At 38.9% G+C, this 22,579-nt stretch overlaps 1 protein-coding gene across 4 annotated transcripts in view; it reads left to right on the forward strand.

The window, feature by feature from the left end:
- CACNB4 (calcium voltage-gated channel auxiliary subunit beta 4) overlaps positions 1-22,579 on the forward strand; it is a 244,042-nt gene that overhangs the window by 203,185 nt on the left and 18,278 nt on the right. For all 4 annotated transcript variants that reach the window (XM_059167339.1, XM_059167340.1, XM_059167342.1 and 1 more), the window contains 7 exons: positions 989-1,119; positions 4,058-4,134; positions 5,635-5,654; positions 5,879-5,959; positions 7,363-7,421; positions 15,880-15,989; positions 21,643-21,794. In XM_059167339.1, coding sequence (XP_059023322.1) covers positions 989-1,119; positions 4,058-4,134; positions 5,635-5,654; positions 5,879-5,959; positions 7,363-7,421; positions 15,880-15,989; positions 21,643-21,794 — 630 coding nt within the window. The remainder of the gene's footprint in view (positions 1-988; positions 1,120-4,057; positions 4,135-5,634; positions 5,655-5,878; positions 5,960-7,362; positions 7,422-15,879; positions 15,990-21,642; positions 21,795-22,579) is intronic.

Here is a 22,579-nt window from a genome sequence, read left to right on the forward strand (position 1 = left end):
TCACCTACCTGAAACCTTCCCTTGAGGCAGGTGGCTTGGATTAAATATGCCTTCTGATCTAGGCTTTGGCACATCCATAATTACAAATACAACTTTGCTTACCCACTAAATAGGATTGTGTTCACAGAGCCTTACCTCATACTGGTGGAAGCCTTTGCGTGGGTTAATTTTCTGATTTTATGTGTCATGGAACTTTCCATGTAAATGGAAATCCTGGTGTTCCTAGTGGACTTCAGGCCATTTGGAGATTATTTCAAAAACTCCACATATATACAATATGCTTAGCCTTTGTAAGAGTAGACTTCTTTTTTATCAGATAATGAGATGGATCTGAGTTTGTAAACCTATGTTTAGAAGATTACAGTTCTCCAATGAGAGTAGGTTACAGACAATATCACAGAATCTTTACCTGAAAGCTTTTGACAATAACTGGCAGTTGAATGTATTTCATCTCAGATTTGTCTGTCTTGGTCTCCAGAGTTCCAATTATATTAGGTGCATAGTTATCCCTCCAAAATCTGTTTCTTAAGAATTGGTTAGGGCTTCTTCATAAGGACTAAAGGAATCCAAAGGTTAGGACCCAACTTTAGTTCAAGGATTGGCAAACTGTTGTGTTCAGGCTGATTCCAGCCTGAAGTCTTTTTTATAAAGAAAATGTTAGCTGAAACACAGCATGCTCACTTGCTTACGAATTATCTATGGCCTTGTGCATGTGACAGTAGTAGACTTAAGAAGCTGCAACAGAGACCATGAGCCCTGTAAAACCTAAAATATTTACTATCTGGGCCTTTAGGTGAAAAGTTTGCAGACTTTGGCTTTAGTCTATGGACACTTAGACATATATAACATAGTATGATATAATATAAATTGTGTTTATATGCAATATAGTATAATATAAACAGTGGCTCTTCTGGTCCTCAGAAATTAATTAATGGGATGTGAAGATAAGTGAATTACTACTGATAGCAGTTTTATATCTGCATTCCAGAAATATAACAATGATTGGTGGATAGGAAGGCTGGTGAAAGAGGGCTGTGAGATTGGCTTCATCCCTAGTCCTCTTAGACTGGAGAACATACGGATTCAGCAAGAACAAAAAAGGGGACGTTTTCACGGAGGGTAAGGCTCCTTCGTTTCTATGCACATATTTGGGGGAGGTGAGTAAAAGAATAAGAGGATATTTTCAAGTTTGCTTATTAGCTTAAAAATGTATGCTTTCTGAGGAAAGGTATTTTCCTGGGTATGAGGTGTTTCTGAAATTGACACAGAGGAGTTTCAGAGAGTTCACTGTGAAACACTCGAGCCTCACATCATGGGCATCAACATGAATTCCACAGTGAAGACTTTTCTGTGGCCTCAGAAAGTCTTGCTTGGAAATGAAGCTCTCCTCCACGAGACTCATATGGGGCCTTTGTCAGTGCAGGGGGGAACCTGGCCTGACCTGGCATCAGGGCCCTTCCTGGTTAACTCTTACAGAGGACCCCCCCCCCCCACTAAGTGGGCAAGGAGCACAATGGTACCCATGCTACTGTCCCAGGACTAGAAACCCTTTTCTCCACTCAGAGCATATGTCATCTCTTGGTAAAGGGATGGAGACACCATCTAACTTTGGATGAATCAACCTCTAATGAACAAATGAAACAGCCACAAAAATCTCAGAGTGCTGGTGTTCGTAGGTCCCAGGGATACAGGCAAAATCTGAGAAAAGAGAAATCAGAATCATACCTGATTCTCGTATACCAGAATATACGAGCCTGCGTATATTGTGAACCTACATTGAAGCATGAATTTGACATGTGTTACCGTTTTTTGAAAGGTCTAACATAGAAGCAGTTGTTTCTCTTGAATCTCAACTTCCTTTTTCTATTGGATCTTTTTCTGCTTCAGAAATTCCTCTGGTCTTTAGGGACCCTTTTGCCTTTGCCTTAAAGGGAACTTCTTAAACAGTGATAAGATGACCCAAAAGTACAGTTAGCCCCACTTCTTTTTTAGTTTAATTATTTTTTAATTTTTTTTAAGTGGGCTCCACACTCAGCATGGAGCCCAATGCGGGGCTTAAACTCATAACCCTGAGATCAAGACCTGAGCTGAGATCAAGAGACACTTAACTGACTGATCCATTCAGGTGCCCTAGCCTAACTTTTTTTTTTTTTTTTAAAGATTTTATTTATTTGACAGACAGAGATCACAAGTAGGCAGAGAGGCAGGCAGGCAGAGAGTGAGAGAAGGAAGCAGGCTCCCTGCTGAGCAGAGAGCCCGATGTGGGACTCGATCCCAGGACCCTGAGATCATGACCTGAGCCGAAGGCAGCGGCTTAACCCACTGAGCCACCCAGGCGCCCTGCCCTAGCCTAACTTTTAATTACCAATCTTTTTTAGTATATAACATGCCCACAATATTATTAATTATTAATTCCTCTTATTTCCTCCTCTTGACTGTTCATCTCTATTGCTGCTCCTTAAACAAATCAGGAACACACGTTCCTACCCCAGGACCTTTGCACTTCCTATTTTCTTCTTACTGGGACCTTTTTCTTCATATTTCCACCAGCTCCTTCATCTGCTTCTGATCTTTGTTAAATATCACCTTTCCAGCAACCATCTTTAAAATTGTACCCATTTCCCTTCCTATCTTTCTCCTGATTTAGTTTTCTCCTTTGCACTTATTATTTTTAGAAATACTATGTATTTACCTGTTCATCTATTTGATAGTGATATCTCTTACTAAAATCTGTCTCTGTAAGGAAGGGATTTTGTCTTTTCCCCCACTGTTGTATTCCTGGATTTTAAAACAATAGATACTCAAAAAATATTTGTTGAATGAAATAATAAATGTATTATTTATTATATGAATGTACCATTTATATAATATAATAAATATAGTATAATAATAAACAAATATATAGTATAAATAAATAATAAATATATAATATATAAAATAATAATATATAATATTAATAATATTATTAAAATAATAATATATTAAATAAATAAAGTATAATATAAATGTACCATTATTACCATTTCCAAAGTTGCTATTTTATTATTATTGTTATTGTTATATTATTTTATAATGTTATTATATACTGGGGAGCCTGGGTGGCTCAGTCAGTTAAGAGTCTGACTCTTGATTTTGGCTCAGGTGATGATCTTGGGGTCGTGAGATCAAGGCCAGCATTGGGAGCCTGCTTGAGATTCTCTCTCTCCCTCTGCCCCTACCCCTGCTCCTGCTCTCTCTGTCTAAAATAAATGAATATAATATTTAAAAACAATAATGTTATTATGTACTCTTGAACTAAAAGAGTAAAACTAAGAGCTCACAGACATGTTCTTCTTTTTTCCTTATACTAACCCTATTAGGTGTAACTTCTATAGATAGGAAAATAAGGCTCAAAGACATGAAATTTTATATGCCAAGGTCTCACAACTAATAAATGACAAAACCAGGATAAGAAATGAGATTGTTCTGACCTAGGGACCATACTCTCAAGCACAGAGGGAAAAACACTGGGGAAGTAGGAAGGTAGGCTCCCAAGGACCTCTTTGGGTTCCTGGGAAGCTTCCAAAGCCACATGAGGAGACCAATGGAATACTCTTCCATTCTAGGTCACAAATAATATTATTATATTATTGCCATCTTTTCTTAATTCTGACTCCCATATAATCACTTTTTTAAAAAGAAATGCTTCTTCTGGCTCTTAAGCTTATTTTGAGCTATGTTTGATATCCAACTGGTGCAGCCAACTGGTGACCGGTATTAGTTAAGCATTGGTTCACAGGAGTGGTTCTACCCTTGATTTTTCTGCCCAATTTCTGCACTGAAAAACTAAGAGAGAGATTTTTGCAAAGTGTTTCCGGGTCTCAGTTAGTTCCCCACCTTCTCTGAGAAATAGGTCAAAGAAAACATTTGGACAGATTCTCGAAGTTCTTCTCCAAAGCAGGATTTGATGTGCTTTGAATTATTTAGTAGGATTTAGGCCAAAGAAAGCTTTGTACTCTCAAGTTCTATTTGTAAGCAATCTGGGGAATGAGTCCTAAGTTCCTTTTCTATATCCTAGGAAATCCAGTGGAAACTCTTCTTCAAGTCTTGGAGAAATGGTATCAGGGACATTTCGAGCAACACCCACATCAACAGGTGAGGGTTTTGGTTTAACTCTTTTTAATGGAACGCTTTTCTTTCTTAGTATTTGAACATAGAGAAAGTATTTTTACCAACTTGGAAATGATTTTGAGTCTTGATTTAAATATAAAAGAGTCTTCTACTTAATATTTCATTGCTCGTTTGCTTTCTATAGTAATTTGATTCTATTTAAAGGGTACTTATGATACTAAAAATTCAGATCATTATAATCTAATTTTGAAAAATCTTATTTACCCCCCAGAGCCAGTAACTGTCCATTGTGCAATTTACTCTGAAGGAAGTTCATTATTCCACCCAAGAACCCAACAGCCATTAAGATGGTGAAGGCCAATTAAAAAGGAAAAAAAAAAGTTGTAGACTCTCAAGAAAATGCTCTGTTCTAGTCTTCACAGGGAACTTTAGGATGGTGCAGCCTGGGTTTTAGAGATTGGGAGGTTTGAAGCAGATAATGGGCCTGGACAACCTCATTTCTATTTGGATAGCAGATAACCGAGCCCTGGAATTCATGGAAATGAAGGGACAGTGGTGGCCCAGTCAGGAGTTGTTGCATATTTAGTAATTAGGGAGGTATTCAAGCAGGTAGAATTTTTTTTCTACCACATTCCCTGACTCCTGTAGTTAAATTGATGCTGGCCCAGAATTGATGCTGCATTAGGGCATCTGGTATCACCAACTCAGAAGGAGAAGTTCAAGGTCCATCCTGGCCTACCATAACTGCAGTGCACGTGATTGGCTCTGGGGTATGGATCCTTCCTGATCTCCCATTCTCTGAACCAAACTAGGTCTCTGGTTGTCCCCAAATGGACTGGACCTTCTTGGATGACCACAAAACTAGTTGAATCAGATATCAAAATATTTTGCCTCATCCCCATTTGTTGGACATTTAGGCCATTGCAGCTTTGCACTATTACAAACAAGAAAGAACAGGAATAACTGGTTATAAATTTATTTGAAATTAACAACAACATAGTAGGAAAAATGTGTCAATATCCTAGAAAGTGGGCAGAAAATTTACAAACATATAAATGACTGCAAAATTTTCTCATGGTTCATCAAAATGACAAATCCAAAAATAGCTAGTGATTGAAATGAGGATCATTTTTACCCAAATTGTTATTCTTAGTTCCTTTTTATGAAATTTTATTTGTCCACATTGTCCTCAGCTACAGTGTGCTGTGTCCAGCAGGGAACATCCTACAGCCCATGGCTGGCCCAGAAATTCCGGTGTTGTTATGAAGTCCACCCTCCACACCCAACATGAAATCGGGATATGAGATCATTTGTACAAGAAGGAAATTGTCTCATTTTTTCTCATTTTTCTTCAAAATTGTCTTGTCCAGAATTAAATAATAGAGTAGTGCTCTGCAGAGTGGGTAATTGCAAGATGATGAGAATTATAGGGACAAATCGGTACATTCTTCCATCTTTTAAAATCATGTACTATCATTTACAGAGATTACGTATTTTGATATGGCTCTCATTGTTGTCTTTTAGCAAAACAGAAGCAAAAAGTGGTAAGTTGTGTTTCCTTTTTAAATCTACTGCTAAGGTTTCTATCCATACATGCTTGCAATGCTCCATTTCAGTGACCCAAATGGCTATTGAATAAGGGATGAGCCTCCTTGGTGGGGACCTGTGGTAACCATTTCTTGTTTGACCTGAGAATTATGAATGCTGTGGCTGTTGAGGAGGTGTGCTGAGCCTTACCTTGTCATACCTGTCAAATCATCTTTTTCAGACGGAGCACATTCCTCCTTACGATGTTGTGCCATCCATGCGTCCGGTGGTGTTGGTGGGGCCGTCACTGAAGGGTTATGAGGTACAAATACCAGTCTGTTATGCTTCAGTTGTTGACCAAGACAGTAGGAGACAGCTGTTGGGCACTTGGCGCTCCAGGGTCTGCTCACATAATGGTACTGAAGGAGGCAGCACCCCTTGTGTGAAGATGGGTGGCGCAGTGTGGGGCTTTTGTGACCTTTGCTCTTGCTTCCTTCTCTGGCACACTTCTCACGTTATATGTACCTTTTTGTTTAGAAATATATCCCTTAAAATGTCTATAATGGACAGTTCTGGTCAGCTGTTTGCCCTGCATTAAATTCAAACTGAAGGAAATTATCTGTCTCAACCATTCCCATTACTGTTAGAAATAACCAATTATGGGGGCACCTGGATGGCTCAATGGTAGGGCATGCAACTCTTGATCTTAGGGTCATGAGTTCAAGCCCCATGTTGGGCATAGAGCTTACTTTAAAAAAATAAAAAAACAAAGAAATAATGGAGTATAAAAATCACAAGAGAACATGTGCTAGCAAACCTAAACCCCCAAAGCACCAACAAATCTCACCTTGCTGGGTGTTCAAGATGATGGTCTATCCCACAAAATATTTCTCTGCTTATTTATTTTAAGGACACAGAAGGAAAAAACCTCCACTGAAAGTATTAATGAACTTGTTTAGAGATTAAACATTACAACGTAAGAAGAAAAGAGTAAGGACTTAGATGCCTTATATTTCAGATGCTGCCATTCTGACTCTGCTAGCATAGATAAGAATAGGTACAGTGGAACATTAAAATCTGAAGGTGGACAACCTCCAGGGTACCATTCCCACTGAGCTGGGACAATATCTGGCCCATAGTAATTTCTTAATACTCACTGATGGAATGAATTAATGAATCTTTTTAAGGCAGATCTAAGAATCCAGTTCCCTTCTCCTTTCCCCTGCCTGTCTCCCTCCCTCTTCTCCCCTTTCTTTTTCCCTCTCAGTGGAGAATGTCAGAGGAAGAGTAGGAGAGTGATCTGTAGAAATGGAAAATTTCTACCAGCAGTGGGGTGGCAGAGTCCAGGGCTGGCCAGAGTTGCTCTGCTCCACTCTGGAAGCAAGTGCCACTCAGAGGAGACAAGGACAGACAGCAAAGCCAGCCCATTGTGGTCTCTTGGCTGCAGTTCTGTCACCGAAGAAGGGAAGGGGTCAGCCTTGGGTCTAGTGAACACTGCTGGTTCATTCCTCAACACCCTAGAGGACAGCCATGGGGGAGATTTGGGTGACTGGAAGTGGTTAAGCATGAAAATACCTCCCACTGTAACCTATCCTTTGGAGACAACAGACTGTGTAAGGTCTTTGCTCAAGGGCCCTTCCCTTCACCTCTCTCACCTTTGACTTCTCTCTCTCTGTCTCTCTCTGCGTGTGTTTGCCTCATTCTTTTTTTCTCACCTCTGCAAAGGTAACAGACATGATGCAGAAAGCCCTCTTTGATTTCCTGAAGCACAGGTTTGATGGGAGGTGAGACATACAGATGTTTTTGTATTTTTATTTTCCTTTAACTGAACATGTATGATATACATTGATTTGTGGATCTGTTTCCAGTGATTGCAGAAGTTCTCTAATTAAAACTTAACTCAGTATTCAGGGAAGAATACAATGAAAGAATTCTGAAGATATGAAGTTATGAAGTATAGAATTGAATCCCCAAGGGAGAAAGGACCTTGAGAAGGAAAATAACCCATTTGTTTTATATTAAATGTATGTGTTTGTCTTTATTTCCTTGATTGTTAGTAAATTCATACCAAACTTATTTTATGAAAAATATTAATGAAAATATAGACTATTTCTGATAAATGTGGTGGCTCACTGGTGAAGCTGGTAGTAATACTTGGCAACTGTGCCTGCATGTGTTTGTGGGGGGGGGGGGGACGTGTGTGTGCATATGAAGGTATAAAGTACTGAATTTCCTCATGAGAAAAGTGCAAGAAGTGTTTTCACCATAAGCTTCCCAGAGTGACTATTTGTAGAGAATAATACTTGTTTGGATGCTTAGTTCTGGGTTTATTTTACCAATAAATCACCTTGTATTCTATTGGTTTATTTTGTATATACCGTATGATAAACACAGCTCAGTCTTTAGCCCTCAAATAATTTTATCATTTACGTTTTGTGAAAAATGTCAGAAACAGTTTCTGTGTTTTGCAGTGAAATGGTAAAAAGCCCGTCTTGACTCAATACTGAGTACTGAGCTCCTTTACAATGCAGAATGCACTCCTTGTAAAATAACCACATTGCAAATTCTGAAGACTTACTAGAAATGAAGAAAATGTACATAGTGTGTACCGAGAAGTATGGGTACATGCATCCAACTTACCAAACACTTTTAAAAATAGCTTCAAATAGGTTTTTTAAAAATATGGTATTTAAAAAATATATATGGTATTTTAAGGAGAAAAGTAAACCTAATAACGCTTTAAGCACAAACTGTATATATTTGTCAAAAGAAAAGCCTTCCGGGTAATTGTGTTTAAAATATTCATTAGTTTCTGGGACTACATACAAAGAAACTGAAATTTTGGTTCCAGTGGTTGAGATTTTAGTTCAAGGAATGAGAATGCTTCCTTGCCATTATGTGAATGGCCGGGTACATTAGTAGAATGCCAGGCTTCATAAATAGACCCCAAAATGTGTAATGATTCAGACACAGTGGGAGCTTAACTGTTGCTCATTTACCAGCTTGAAGCAGGCGTTCCTCAGCTAGGCAGAGTGGGTTATACTCTGGAGGGGAGGATAGACAGAAAGTTTGTCCCACCCATCATTTGGTGTCCTTGGCCTGAGGGTGGTCTCTCCAGTCAGCCGGTGGGAAGAGGTGCGCCTGGAGCTGACACACGGATCCTCACTTTTCACTGGTCAGAACCTGGTCATGTGGCCATGCTGAGTTGCAAAGTAAGCTGGGAAAGGCAGTCTAACGATGTGGCCAGGAGGAGGAGGAAATAGATTTTGTTGAACAGTCTCTGCCACGTTCATCTAGTGGACTCAAGCACTTACTAAGAAAGCCATGGGTTTAACCTGTTCTTCCTCCCCGCCCCCCTTTTTTAAAGAAAATAGGCAGAGGATGAAAGAGTTTCAAATGAAACAATAAAAAGCACTAAATATTAGAGTTGGAAGGAAATATAAGAGTTCTTTTATTGTAATCGCTTTTCTTTTTTTTAATTAACATAGAATGTATTATTTGCCCCAGGGGTACAAGTCTGTGATTCATCAGGTTTACACACTTCACAGCACTCCCCATAGCACATACCCTCCCCAATGTCCATCACCCAGCCACCCTCTCCATTCCATCCCCTTCCCCTCCAGCAATGCTCAGTTTGTTTCCTAAGATTAAGAGTGTCTTATGGTTTGTCTCCCTCTCTGGTTTCATCTTGTTTCATTTTTTCCTCTCTTCCCCTATGATCTTCCGTCTTGTTTCTCAAATTCCTCATATCAGTGAGATCATATGTAATCTCTTTCCTTCAGCAACCACAAACAGATGGATAAACTGCTTTGGTTTGAGCATGTTTGGTAATTGGGGTTTCACTTCTTGAAAAAGCATTACAAAGAATGGCTAAACTCTGATTCTTTAACTTGATAGGAGTAGCTTTGGTCTTGCTCACTAATGATTGGGCCATAACCCTTACCTTCATGCAGCAGTCTGTGCATTGGAGGCAGCTAACATGCATGGCTTCATCTTCTGTGTTATTGGCACACACACACACACACACCACACACACACACACACACACACACACACACACACACACACACACATACTTTCTCCACCTTTGCTTAAAGTTGTGTAGTTTTAACCTGTGGTGTCTTTACCTCAGGAAGTTCTGAGCAGTGCCTCGTCAGGCGACCCCATTATAGCCCTCCAGCTGAAAAAATTCCTTCCCATAACACAGCCTGTTTGCATCACGTTGTTTCTGTCACCGCACAGCATCCCTATAAACAACAATATTTTTAATGGTCTGAAAGGTAGAACCTATGGGAATAGAAGGAGGGAACTGTTAAAATTTAACAGAGAGAAAGTAAGTGGCTTGATTGTTTTCAAGAAAGAAGCATCTGAGGTTTTTCTTCAGTATTCAGGCCCAGAAAGAGGAAGTACATTTGATGGTAACAGGAGAGATTTGTTCTGAGTCAGCTAGAGTTGCTGCATCAAGCATTTACACACACTGTTGAAGGCGGTTTTAGTAGAAATAGAATTAAAATGTCAATGCCAAGTGTTCCATACGATCTGATGGCACAGCCGAGGATCTGGAGATAGGGGGAAGATTCAAACAGCCGCAAAAGGAATAGCCAGAGAGAGAGACTCGGCACTGGAGAGCTCTAATTTATGGCAGTGTTTGGAAAAGATAGATGGTAAAGTTGGGAGTAGCAGAGTGGACTTGCTTTCAAATAATAAGAGGCCAGTGCAACAGAAAAAAGCAGTAATGAATTCATTAGCTGGGAGTATGTAGAGACTTTGATAAGGAAGAAGCAACAGGCTTGTAGCCTCACCCTCCCTCCAACACATCTGCTGTGTGGGAAATAACCTTACATTCTGAGCTATGACAATCTGCCGTATTATGTTTTACCAATTAATAAAGGGAGAGAAAACAACAAATAGTCTTTAACTGAAATCAGCCAAGAGAACAATTACACAGAAGGCTTTAGCACAGTGATACAGCATAAACAGTATGTTCTGGTGGAAACCTACTCCATGTTTAATTGGCTATGATGGTTAGACCAAAGAGTGAAGGGAAAGTCTTATTTTTCAGAAAGAGCCAAAAAAGGATCCATTGGCTAAGAGGCTCTGTTCAGTACTGTTTTTCAGATCCTGGTTTGAAAATAAGTCAACAAATTGGATCCAAGTCCAACAGCTTGATGGTTACAAAATCATAAGCTTACCCTTTTTTAAAATATCTCAAATTATTTGAGTCTGTTGAGAGCTACTTATTACAGGTTTATTGCTGTAGCTGCTACTGTAGGACTTACCTGTGATAGATGTAAGAAAAACGAAAAGCATAGGACAAACTAGTGCCTAGGGGGTCTTTGTCCATGTGGATATCCACACGTATTGGCAGTTCCTAGGCACAGTCATAAATTAGGTGAGCCTAACCAGCTGGCCTAGTGACGTCAGCTTGCTGAACACCCAGGACGCAATGTGACGTGGAGCTTTTCACTCTTCATTTTACACCACCAGCATTCACGGGGGATCATCCTTCGGAAAGAGGTTTGTTCAGCAGGTTGAATATACCATTCATAGTCTGAAGAACAGGCAATCAAACCAACTGCCATTTGTGGTTCTAGGCTAATCATTTCAAATTCCAAGGAAATTGTTGCTTTATGCATTTTGACTGCTAGGTCATCTCTGTGGCAGTTGTGCAACGCTTTGTAACAGACATGATCATGGCCAAAAATCTTAAATGAACATCCGGTAGCCTGTATAGATAAGATCTAAAGTTAAAAGAAGTTGTTAGTCAAAGGCTACTCAAAGGAAAAAAAGGGTTTAAGAAAGAATTTGAAGAAAACAGGCTGAGGATACAACTTCAGAGACTCAGAGAGGTGGTATTCATTTATAAACAGCAGTGGGCACCCTTGATGGTATCACACAGCACCCAAGGCATGGCAGAATGAAAACAACTTGTAACTGCAGTCAACAAATGGAAAAAAACACCACAGCGCCTTCTGTTTCAAAATCACTATCACCCTCTTATCATCTCCTTCTACCATTTTCTCTTTAAATGCAAACTCATCAGGGGTCAAACACTAGAGACATGTAATTGAACACTTGAATGCCAGACATGAATATTTAAATTAGCAGGTCGTGATTATAACCTGTCTGACCTGATTCTCTCACCCTCAAAGTATATATAAATTTCATGGATTCTGGGGATAGGAGAGTTCATGGTCAACTGCTAATTTCTAAGGATAGGATATAAAGAAACTGTCCTCTTCTAGTCTTTAAATCTCCAATAACTATCTTATAAACATATGTATGTGCCAATCAACATAGGACATTATGAATAATTATTTAGCAAAGCACTTTTATATATTACCTTGTTTGCTCCCACTGACAGTCCCATGAGAAAGTTTGGCAAAGCCGTCATCACCATTGTATTGATTAGGATACTGATGCTCGAAAGATGACATGACTTGTTTATGGTCACACACCCAGCAAGAAGAACAAGATCCAGGGTGCCTGGGTGGCTCAGTGGGTTAAGCCTCTGCCTTCGGCTCAGGTCATGATCCCAGGGTCCTGGGATCACGTCCCGCATTGGGCTCTCTGCTCAGCGGGGAGCCTACTTCCCCCTCTCTTCTGCCTGCCTCTCTGCCTACTTGTGATTTCTCTCTCTGTGTGTCAAATAAATAAAATCTTAAAAAAAAAAAAAAAAAGAGAGAGAGAGAGAAGAGAAGATCCAGGGAGAATACTCAGATCTGTGTAGTCTCTCCATCCCAATTGTCTTGACAGTGTACTGTTCTGTTCTTTGGCATGGTCTTCTCTATGAATACTAGTAGGTTTTTTTTTTTTTTAATTAATGCACTAGCAGCATTGCATATTAGATGTAGCAAAGATAGAGTACAGAAGGACCTGATAGCTGTTCTGAATGAACATGAAAATACTAATTGTTTTTGAATGAATGAGTTATAACTAAAAGTAGCATCTTTCGCAGAAAACTAATACTCATTGGTCATGATAGATGACAGCAATTATGATGAATTCCAAAACAGAAATAAAGAATAAATGGGATTCAGATTTGCTTAGATTCAGAGAACAGTTTTTGCTAGTTTTCAGTGACATTTGCTACTACCAGTTCGCTGAGGAACTGAACTTCTGTTAGCGTTTATCTACCAGTCAGCAATCACTGACACTATGTCACGGAAAAGTTTCCTAGGGAACTTTTAAAAGACATATCTCAAATAAGATGCATGGAAGTACTGAAAGACACTGGGGGGAATGAATACGGCAAGAAAAGAAGTAGAAAGGGCATTGTTCTAAGTAAATAATAATAATAATAAATATATAACTAGTATACAAAATATATTTTTAAAGTATATAAAACTAAAAAAGTATATAAACTTGAATTGTATTGCTAGGAAGCCTTTTACAAAAAATAGTTTGGATTTGGTGTCTGATTTTGGTAATAGTAAGCATCTTTGTATGGAAAATAGAAGCCTCTCTTTTCTCTTATTGAAAGGTTTCTGAGGCAGTGTCTGTCTTGTCCTGAGCTCTTTCATGCATGCATGTGTACTGTTACTAAGAAATAACTTGTAATAATACTTGCCAAGTGGCCAAATCTTGTTTTCTACTCAGGTTGTGATCTCAGTTGGGGTCTTGGGATCGAGCCCCACAGTGGGTTCCATGCTTGGTGGGAAATCCACTTGGGGATTCTCTCTCTCCCGCTCCCTGCCACCCCCCCCCCTCTAAAATAAATAAATAAATAAATCTTTTTAAAAAAGATATTTGAGAAATAACTTAGATTAACAAATTTGCTGGCATTTTGTTGACAAATAAAACAAGAAAACGAACCTTATTATCCATACCTTTTCCTGTTTGTGAAATACACGAAGCAGTTTTTTTTTTTTCTGTGTATGTGTGTATTATTGTTTGTTTGCCTGCTTTTTTTGTAGAACTTGTAAAAACTTGTAAAACTGTGTGTGTTTGAAAATAACTTCGTAAACATGTTTAAAATCCAGAAAAAATAAGAGTATGCACCTGTTGGTAATCCTTTGAAATTTTAAGAAACAAAGGTTACTATTTGGCTTATAGAGAGCTAGCAAACTTGATCTCCCTTCTGCAGAACAAACATTTTAGGCCCTCCAAAAGTCTTTATTCTAGAAAGTTGAATTCTGTTCCTAAATTAACCCACTTCTCTCCAGTCATAGATTTGATTTGCTCTGGAACTTGACTCCATGTTTCTAACCAGCAACTCTATTCTTAAAACAATAGACAAGCAGAAACGCGAAAATAAACAAGCAAACCCTATCCTGTAAATTAAAGAGCTGGGAGCACAGGACTGCCCGTGAGATTCCATACCTCAGGTTGCAAAGGCCAACTGAGTAATGGAGACTGAGACATGAGATTCACTTGACTTTAACCTCACTGAAATCCTGACCACCTCTCTGCACATGGCCAAGGTCGACTGCGTCTGCTCTTGACGATTTGGCTTGCATCTGGGCAGTCAGGGTTGCTAGAGAAGAAAACTGAAACTAAGAGACTTATGAGTCAGGTGACTAAGTACTGCCTGGTGTTTGGGGGCCTGGGTTTTAGGCTTTCTTAGCCTCTCACTAATCATGTGGAACTTCCCCTCTGTGTTTCAGTTTTCTTGGCAAAATGAATAAGTTGTACTTGACCCGTGTTTTCCAATGTCTTTTAGCAGCTGAACAGCTTTTTACAATGAAATCATATATAAAGCCCCAAAGTAGAAAACAGAAAGGCAGAGGTGTTTGCCTGGCTGGCATGGGCAGAGGGAACTCTGGCAGAGGGCCAGAGTTCCCTCTGCCAACTCAGCTTCCCTTCAGTGATCTCAGTGACCTGCGGTATTTCACAGAGCCCTTGGTTTTTGCAGAAGATAATTTGAAGATGCCTCAAATAATTTATTAGTGCTTAAAAATTCTAAAAAATGTAAAAATTCAAAACGTACCTTCTACAGCTTATAAATACAATATAATGACATAAGAAGGTGATTTGTGTTAAAATGACATCCGAACTTTTGTACAGCCTGTTGCTTTAAACAAGCTATTTCCAGTCATTTGTGAAAAGGAGTATTCTAAATTTTCCTTAGGACTTTGGGTCACTGAAGTCAGGTAAAGAGTCTCCTAAGAGGGCTGATGGTATACCAAAACAGGTGTGAGATGACAGGGGGCTCAGCTATTGTTTACAACTCTCCCCTGCCCCAACTCCCAAAGGAATATAAAAACGAAGAAGAATGGCTGCACTGAGCACAAAGGGAAGGGACACTACTCTTGTCTCCTTTCCAGAACTCTGCCAAGCTCTGAAAATGAGAGTGGAGAAAGGTCCACGGTGGCAGTGGTGGCTCAGTGCGGCATTCTTTGCATTCTCCAGATAGATAATCATCTGAAATTGATCAATGGCAGTTTAAAGTAAAGAACTGTAAAACTGTAAATTCCAGAGATCCTTATGGGATCAATCATATGCAGATCGACGCCTCTTTGTTCATTTGTGGTGTCTGTGCTTTATTCTTTTGCGTAACTGCAGGAAACTTTCTGACTTACCAGAATCCTTGCACAATTCTCACATTGCCCTCAACTCTAGTGTCTCACAGCTCCCCACTTTATGCATTCAAAGTCTTAAGCAAATATACTGAAGAATCTTGTGCATGCAGATGAGAAACCATATTTTCCATATTCTTAGAAATGAAAGGTTTCTTTGGGCCTGGGGGGAAATGCTTCTTGTATCATGATGTAGCTGTTGAGCACCAGGAATGCAACATCGTTACCAACTGGTTGAGTGTCGCTGATGAAAATGAAGAGGGCTTTCCCCTTTCGCCAGCAGCATTGATATGCCTGGGTAGAACATTCGTAGTTCGTGGAGGTCTTGTTCAAGAGCAAATCAAACGTGAATTGAAAAAAAAACTGTATTGCTGCCTCCCAAAAAGAGCATGGTTTATTCATATGTTTTGATTCCCTCCTGGTATGGTGTGCATTATGAAGAGAATTTGGCAAGGTAGGTAATAGTGAAGGAAGAGTTGCATTTTTAACAACAGGCTTTTGTTTGGGTTTCGGTTTTGGTTAAATAGTCAAAACCTTCTTCCATTCTACCCAGCTTATATTTTAATACCTGCAAAAGCCTGTTTAAAATACTTGTGCCAATGTTTATTATACTGTGGTTGTAGTGCCGTATGTAGAGTGGTTATTAAGTACTGTGGTTATAAATCACTTGAGAGCCCCACAACCTTTTTTACTGGCTTGTTCTGTTCTGTGTTCCTATTCATAGGATATCAATAACAAGAGTGACAGCTGACATTTCTCTTGCTAAGAGGTCTGTCCTAAATAATCCCAGCAAGAGAGCAATAATTGAACGTTCGAACACTCGGTCCAGCTTAGGTAAGATGTTCAAATGTGGTACTTGTCCAAGCTATACTTTCAGAGCGGGATGGCACATGTTTCGTTTGTGATTGTCTTTTCCAGTGTGCTCCCTATTCTGAATGGGGAAGTGCCAATTAACTGAAGAGAATGCTATCCATGGAGAAGAAGGGAACAGAGTCCTACAGCAGCCAGAGCCTCTGCTCTCAGCTCTAGTCAATTAGTTCATTAGTAGTCTGGTGGGAAGATTCCTCATTGGGCTCTCCTCGTGTGTTACTGCCTAACCACACAAAACCACTTACCTCCACTCTGCCTCAGCTTTTCAATGAGGCTAATGGTATCTGTCATAGCTGAGTCACATCTGACATGAAAAGAAATGGGATGTTCAACATTCTTGGATCCTTAATAGAAAGCTAGATAATAGGATCTTTGTGAATAATCCCATCTTTAAGTGGAAATAGCCATGAGCATTAAATGTGTCTTTCCTGGAGCACAGTCAGAAAGTATTCTGAAATTTCACCATGATGGAGAAGGGGAAAATGCCCTATTGTTACAAGATAGCAGGACGCTTGTCTCAAGGAGTCAGAGAATGAGTCTCCGAGATACAAAAGGGTGAAGTGAAAGTTTATTAAGTGAAGGTGAGAACAGAAAGGAGAGGGGAAAAACTCTCCAAAGGGAGAGAGGTCCCTAATGGGTTGCCACTGGGGGTTTTCAATGGTGGTCTTTTATTGAGAACTGACTAGGGAACTTGAATCTTGACGTCTCTATCACTGCTGGCACTATGTTTACTTTTTCTTTGAAGTTTGGTCATTTTCAGTGGCCCAGCTGTAGCTGTTACAGAGATATTTTTGACATTTAAGACAAATGAGGTAGACTCATTAGTCTTGTTATATTCCCTCATTTTCTGTGGCATTTTCCACATCTGGGATTTCTGTGAGCCTGAACCCATAGCCCCCATGTGAGCCCAGTCACATATTCCCCTACCTATCTCTCCTTACCTAGCCCCACCTGTCCCTTAGTATATGCTTAACTACTTTATAAAGCCATGTGTGAATAGGGCAGTGGAAGATGGAATCACCATCCACAGAAACAAGTCCATGCTGCTGGGGAATCACGGCGTTCATCTCAAAGCCTGTGTTGTGCTTTTTGTGATTGCCAAGAGTGGTATAGTCCACTTATAACTTTCTAGGAGTCTCTCTTGCATTCAGAGTCTGAGGGCAGTTTGTTTTACTCCCCTCTTCCTCGTGGGCAGGGGTAGTAAAGATAGGGGTCTTCTGTATTCACAACATCTTAAACTACTGAGATGATGATAGAAAACAAACAAACAAACAAAATCCAGGATAGCTTTCACACCCAAACAACCCAACAAGAGTTTGTTGGAGCCTGAATCTTGACCCTGAGCCAAGAAGTGCACAGATTAGAAAGAGGCTGCAAAGTATCATCTCTGTATATTCCTGGCATGGGATTGGCACATGATAATTGTTCAATAAATATTTGTTGGCTGGTTGCTTTATGAAAGAATGTTAAACATACCAGTGGAATAGTTGTCAGTCCTTATGAGGGCAGGATACTGGACATCAATGGTTCTTTCCTTAGCTCAGCATTTAGATCCATCACATACAGAATAAAACACTCTTAAAGACACAGTATTTTGACCTTAACGACGTAACAATGCAAGAGTTGATGATGATGAATCATATTAGGTGACTGACTAAAAGGATGCCAAATTAGATCGAAGATTTCTTAAACAAGCATCCACTGTCTGTTCTCCTATCTTCCACTGTCCTTTTCACTCCACAAAGTGCCTTTGACTTTTAATTACTCCTTCCTCTGACGTATAATGAGAGGTTTAAAAACACTTAAGCACATACATGAGGTTGCTGACTCTAACCATCTACCCTAACCAAGGGTCTCGTGGATATTCCTAGAAGTCATTTGGCATAATCCAGTCACATGTTTGAGTCAGTGGAGTGAAGTTGGCGTAAATAGTGAGGACAAAACAAGGTGAATGTCAGTTTACTGACTTTTCCCTTTGCTTTGCAAATTCATATACCTACAACCATTAGAATTAATTTAATGGCAGTCTGTTATAATAACCACTTCGTGAGCCGCCTATGACCATTTACCTGCTTCTTAGTGCACATGTTTATTGTTATGTGCCAGGCATTATGCTAGACTGTGGAAGTACAAACATAACTAAGAAAAAGTATCTTACCCATAAGCCACTGGGAAGAAGGGGCAGATATCTAAATGCTGTTGACAATGGAATTAGGAGCCAAAAGCTAGAGGTATAAAGAAAGAAGGGTAGAGAGTAAGAGGTGTCAAAGAAGACTGAAGAAGTTATATTTGAGTTGGTTCTACAAGGCAGACAAGAATGTGCAAAGATGTCAGCATGTAAAAAACATTGCTGGATTGATAATCAAGTAGACTGTGCAGAGAATGCTTAGAAAAGGGGAGTGGGTGCTATGGTTTGGGAGCAACTGGGGAAGAGACTGTAAACGTAGGTTGAGGTCAGTGTGTTAGGGCTCTAAGTATGCCTTGCTAAAGAAACCTCCAAAGTAGACTCTATAAATGTGAACTGTAAAGGGTAGTAGTAATAGTTGTTACATCCAAAATGTTTTCCATAGTCAAATTTGGAAATTTGGATTAAACAGTTGGCCTTCTTTACTGCAAGATTTCTGAGAGCCACTAAAATAGAAAGGGCAGTGCATGTTTGAAATTCCAAAAGAAACTAGTAGAGCCTGCGATATTTTGCAAAACTAAATAACTAAATAAATAAATAAAAACATCCCCGTAGGATATCTTAAGGGATTAATGTTTGAGGATACTCACTTTGGGAAATATTGCCCTGAACCCAAAAGGAGCCATTGGGGTAGTTTAAGCATTTGGATATAGGAAAGGTCACAGGTGACAGAGATGCTGGAGAGAGATGGGTCTAGACTGGTCATGATCAATTTATAGAAGTGTTCATTGAGGTTCTTCCAGCATCATAGTCCATGACTTCTCAGAGCCCCATTTGTCTGGAATAAGATCATGAGGAAAGGGCCATTGGAATCCTCTGAGAATCAGCATTGGAAGTCAAGATTGCTGGGTTTGCTTAATTTTTTTTTTTTTAAGAAAATGGGCTATGTAGATATAAATCTTGTTCTCTTTCTCAGTCTATGTATTGAATTCCAAATATATATTATCCAAATATGGCCCCACTCTGGTATATGGTATGGCCTCTGCAGCCTTCTGGCTTGCTTGCCCAAGCACCTCTCCACTCATGCCAGAATGTCCATTGCCTAAGAGTTTTGTGTTGGCTAAGCCTTGGATGTGCTTGCCCTCTGCACAGGTCAAAAACCATGTTTACCTCATTGCTTATGCAGAGTAAATAAGGCTCATTATTTCTGTAGTATTTACACAATGTGCCTCAAGGGTTCTTTGTACTAGGGTGGTCCATTTTGCCTCACTACCTTTTTGCTACTCCAGGAAACATTGTATTCAGATTTGAAACTTAAAGTAATGCAGACTTGTTCTACAATAGTCCTGGCCAGGAGTTAAACTAGTGGCAATTTAATGACAACAACAAATGGAGAACATGTTCCAACAGCCAGAGGCTGAAATCTGCTACACTACAAATATACTTTATTTACTGAGCTTCTCTCATAAGAAAAACCCTTTTTAACTGTTTTTGACACATGAGAAAAAAAGGGAAAGGTATGTTATTATTAACAAATGTAGTGTGTGATTTCAGAAGAATTTTGCAAATGAGCCTAATTGTCCAAATTCTTTACATAAATGTCTTGGGAGCTAGTCACATTTCAAAGCAGTATAAAATCTTTCAGACCAGTGGGATTGGATCATATGAAAAATAATAGCTATGTTCATTCTCGAAATTCCTATTTCTAATACAAATCATGCATTAAACATCAGAGATTTTGTGGGAAGAATTTTAGGCTATTATGCAAAGCCCACGAAAGTAGAATTACAAGATAGTCTTGAGCATTCATACTCCTGCGCACCCTGTTATGGAAGGGAGGATTTTTTGGTGGGTGACATGAACTTGAATATATACTGGGTAAACAGAACAAATCGTGGCTTTCTGGTAGAAAACCTTTTCAGTGAGTATATTTAGAGCAACATCACCTCTTTCCTAGACCATATTTGAAGTAATGTATATTAGGTAACTTTGTCTACTCTGTGTAATTTAAACAAGATTACAACATTGCTAAGTCATGCCTATAATATATAAGCCAAAAATAAAGATAAATAAAAGGCAAAACAAGATCATCTCTCTGAAAATTAAGTAGTCTAATTCAGACTTTGGACATGACCCAATAAATCAGATAATTTATAAAATATATATGAAAAAGTTTCTTTCCGTTTTAGAAAGCCAAATTTTGTTTTTATCGATAATCTCCTTTGTTTTAAAAATGGCTGGATTGCTTCAGACATGGAGAATAACTAGATTTTTTTATTTGACCGGATTTGTGCAGGGATTCAGGTCACTTGGCTATTACAGACGGTTGGATCGATTTTCATTCTCAAGACATTTCAGCATTTATAATATAATTGCCTTAGTTTTTTTTTCTTTAATACTGAAAATTATTCCCTAGAACAAGTATACCAGCCCTAATACTGAATTAAGACATAGCAATATGTTAGTTGTAAGAGTAGACCCAACATTTAACCCTGGATGAAAAATATGCTTGTCATTCAACACAGATGAGCTGTGGGATTTTTTAAAAACATAGTTACAGAATATTAATATATAAATTATTGATTGGTTGAAATATTTCCATGTAATTTGCTTTCCATGTGATGTTGCTCTACACATGTATTTCAAGTCTTTCCTAAATGTGGTTTCAGCTTTCATAGATAAAGTAAAAGTTCTTTAGGGGTACCTGGGCGGCTGAGTGGGTTAGGCCTCTGCCTTCAGCTCAGGTCATGATCTCAGGGTCCTGGGATCAAGCCCGGCATTGGGCTTTCTGCTCAGCAGGGAGTCTGCTTCTCCCCCTCTCTCTCTGCCTGCCTCTCTGCCTCTTTGTGATCTCTCTCTCTGTCAACTAAATAAATAAAATCTTAAAAAAAAAAAAAAAAAAAAAAGTAAAAGTTCTTTAGAGCAAAGCAATAGTCGTAAACAACCTAGCTATATAAATAGCTAAATTTCAGGGCAAGTGTAAGAAGTGAGTTAAGAGAGCCATCTCAATTTTTTTCACCAAATTTTTTGTTTTATGCAAAACTCAAAACTCAACCCATCTCTCTCTCTTTGGAATAGATCTTAAGTGAATAGAAATATGAAATTCAAAACGTTCCGTTTTGCAATATAGACAAATATCTGAAAGGGGTACTATGATTTTTTTTTTTTAAGATTTTATTTATTTGACAGAGAGATCACAAGCAGGCAGAGAGGCAGGCAGAGAGGGGGAAGCAGGCTCCCTGCTGAGCAGAGGGCCCGATGCGGGGCTCGATCCCAGGACCCTGAGATCATGACCTGAGCCGAAGGCAGCGGCTTAACCCACTGAGCCACCCAGGTGCCCCCCCCTTTTTTTTAAATTTATTTATTTATTTTTTTAAAATTTTTATTTATTTATTTATTTATTTTTAATTTTTTTAGGGTACTATGTTTTTAAATGTAAGAATTAATTAATAAAAATAACTATGTCCTGTTACATATTATTTCTCCTTTTAGCGGAAGTACAAAGTGAAATTGAAAGAATCTTTGAGTTGGCGAGATCTTTGCAACTGGTTGTTCTTGACGCAGACACCATCAATCACCCAGCGCAACTTATAAAGACTTCCTTAGCACCAATTATTGTTCATGTAAAAGTCTCATCTCCAAAGGTAATTAGCTCATTTCTGCCTTACAGATTAGAAGCTCATTGACTTTGGAATATTCTTTGCTCTGTGCTTTGTTGTTAGTGGGTAAGGAGAATATCTTATTGAGATGCCTTTAATGGGCAGTTTTTAATTCCCACAGTCTGTCCAGGTTCTAGAAATTCTAAGATAGCAAATAAAGAATAGCCATTGTTTTAAAGAAGGTCACTCTCTATTGTGGTTCCCCAGACAGGCAAGTTATGCAAGAATACAATATAAATAAAAAATTAAGAAAGGTATGGAAAAGGAAGTATGGCTTTTCAGAGACTTTATATTATATCTTAGTTAATTTCTTGGGCAATATTGATTCTTGTAGCACCTATATTCTCTCCCCAACTGAGCAAGTACATAGTTCAGGAAAAGTATATACATTTATCATATATAAAGCCAAACACCACTGTATAAAATCTCTTATGGAAAAATTATAGACATTATACATGTGCTCAGGTTGGGTCTCCAAGGAATAAGGTATTCTGTGATTAAACACAGTGGGATATCTGCCCTGTGTCTTTGTGCCACAAGTAGATAAAAATAAAAATGAGACAGCCTCAAATTGGTCTCTTTTGATTAGGCTGTTCTTTCATTTTTAAGAAGTGATGATATTCTAAAAAGTTAATGTGAAATAGATATCCTAGGGAGGTGTTACCTTAATAATTAGTTTATTTTCAGTGCCTCTAAGAGTGCAGTTTAGCACTATGTGTAATTCAACTTCCAACCAGAGCAGTAGTCGCCTCTCACAGATGGAGAATGTC

The sequence above is a fragment of the Mustela lutreola genome, chromosome 3 (assembly GCF_030435805.1).
Source record: "Mustela lutreola isolate mMusLut2 chromosome 3, mMusLut2.pri, whole genome shotgun sequence".
NCBI classification, from domain to species: Eukaryota; Metazoa; Chordata; class Mammalia; order Carnivora; family Mustelidae; genus Mustela; species Mustela lutreola.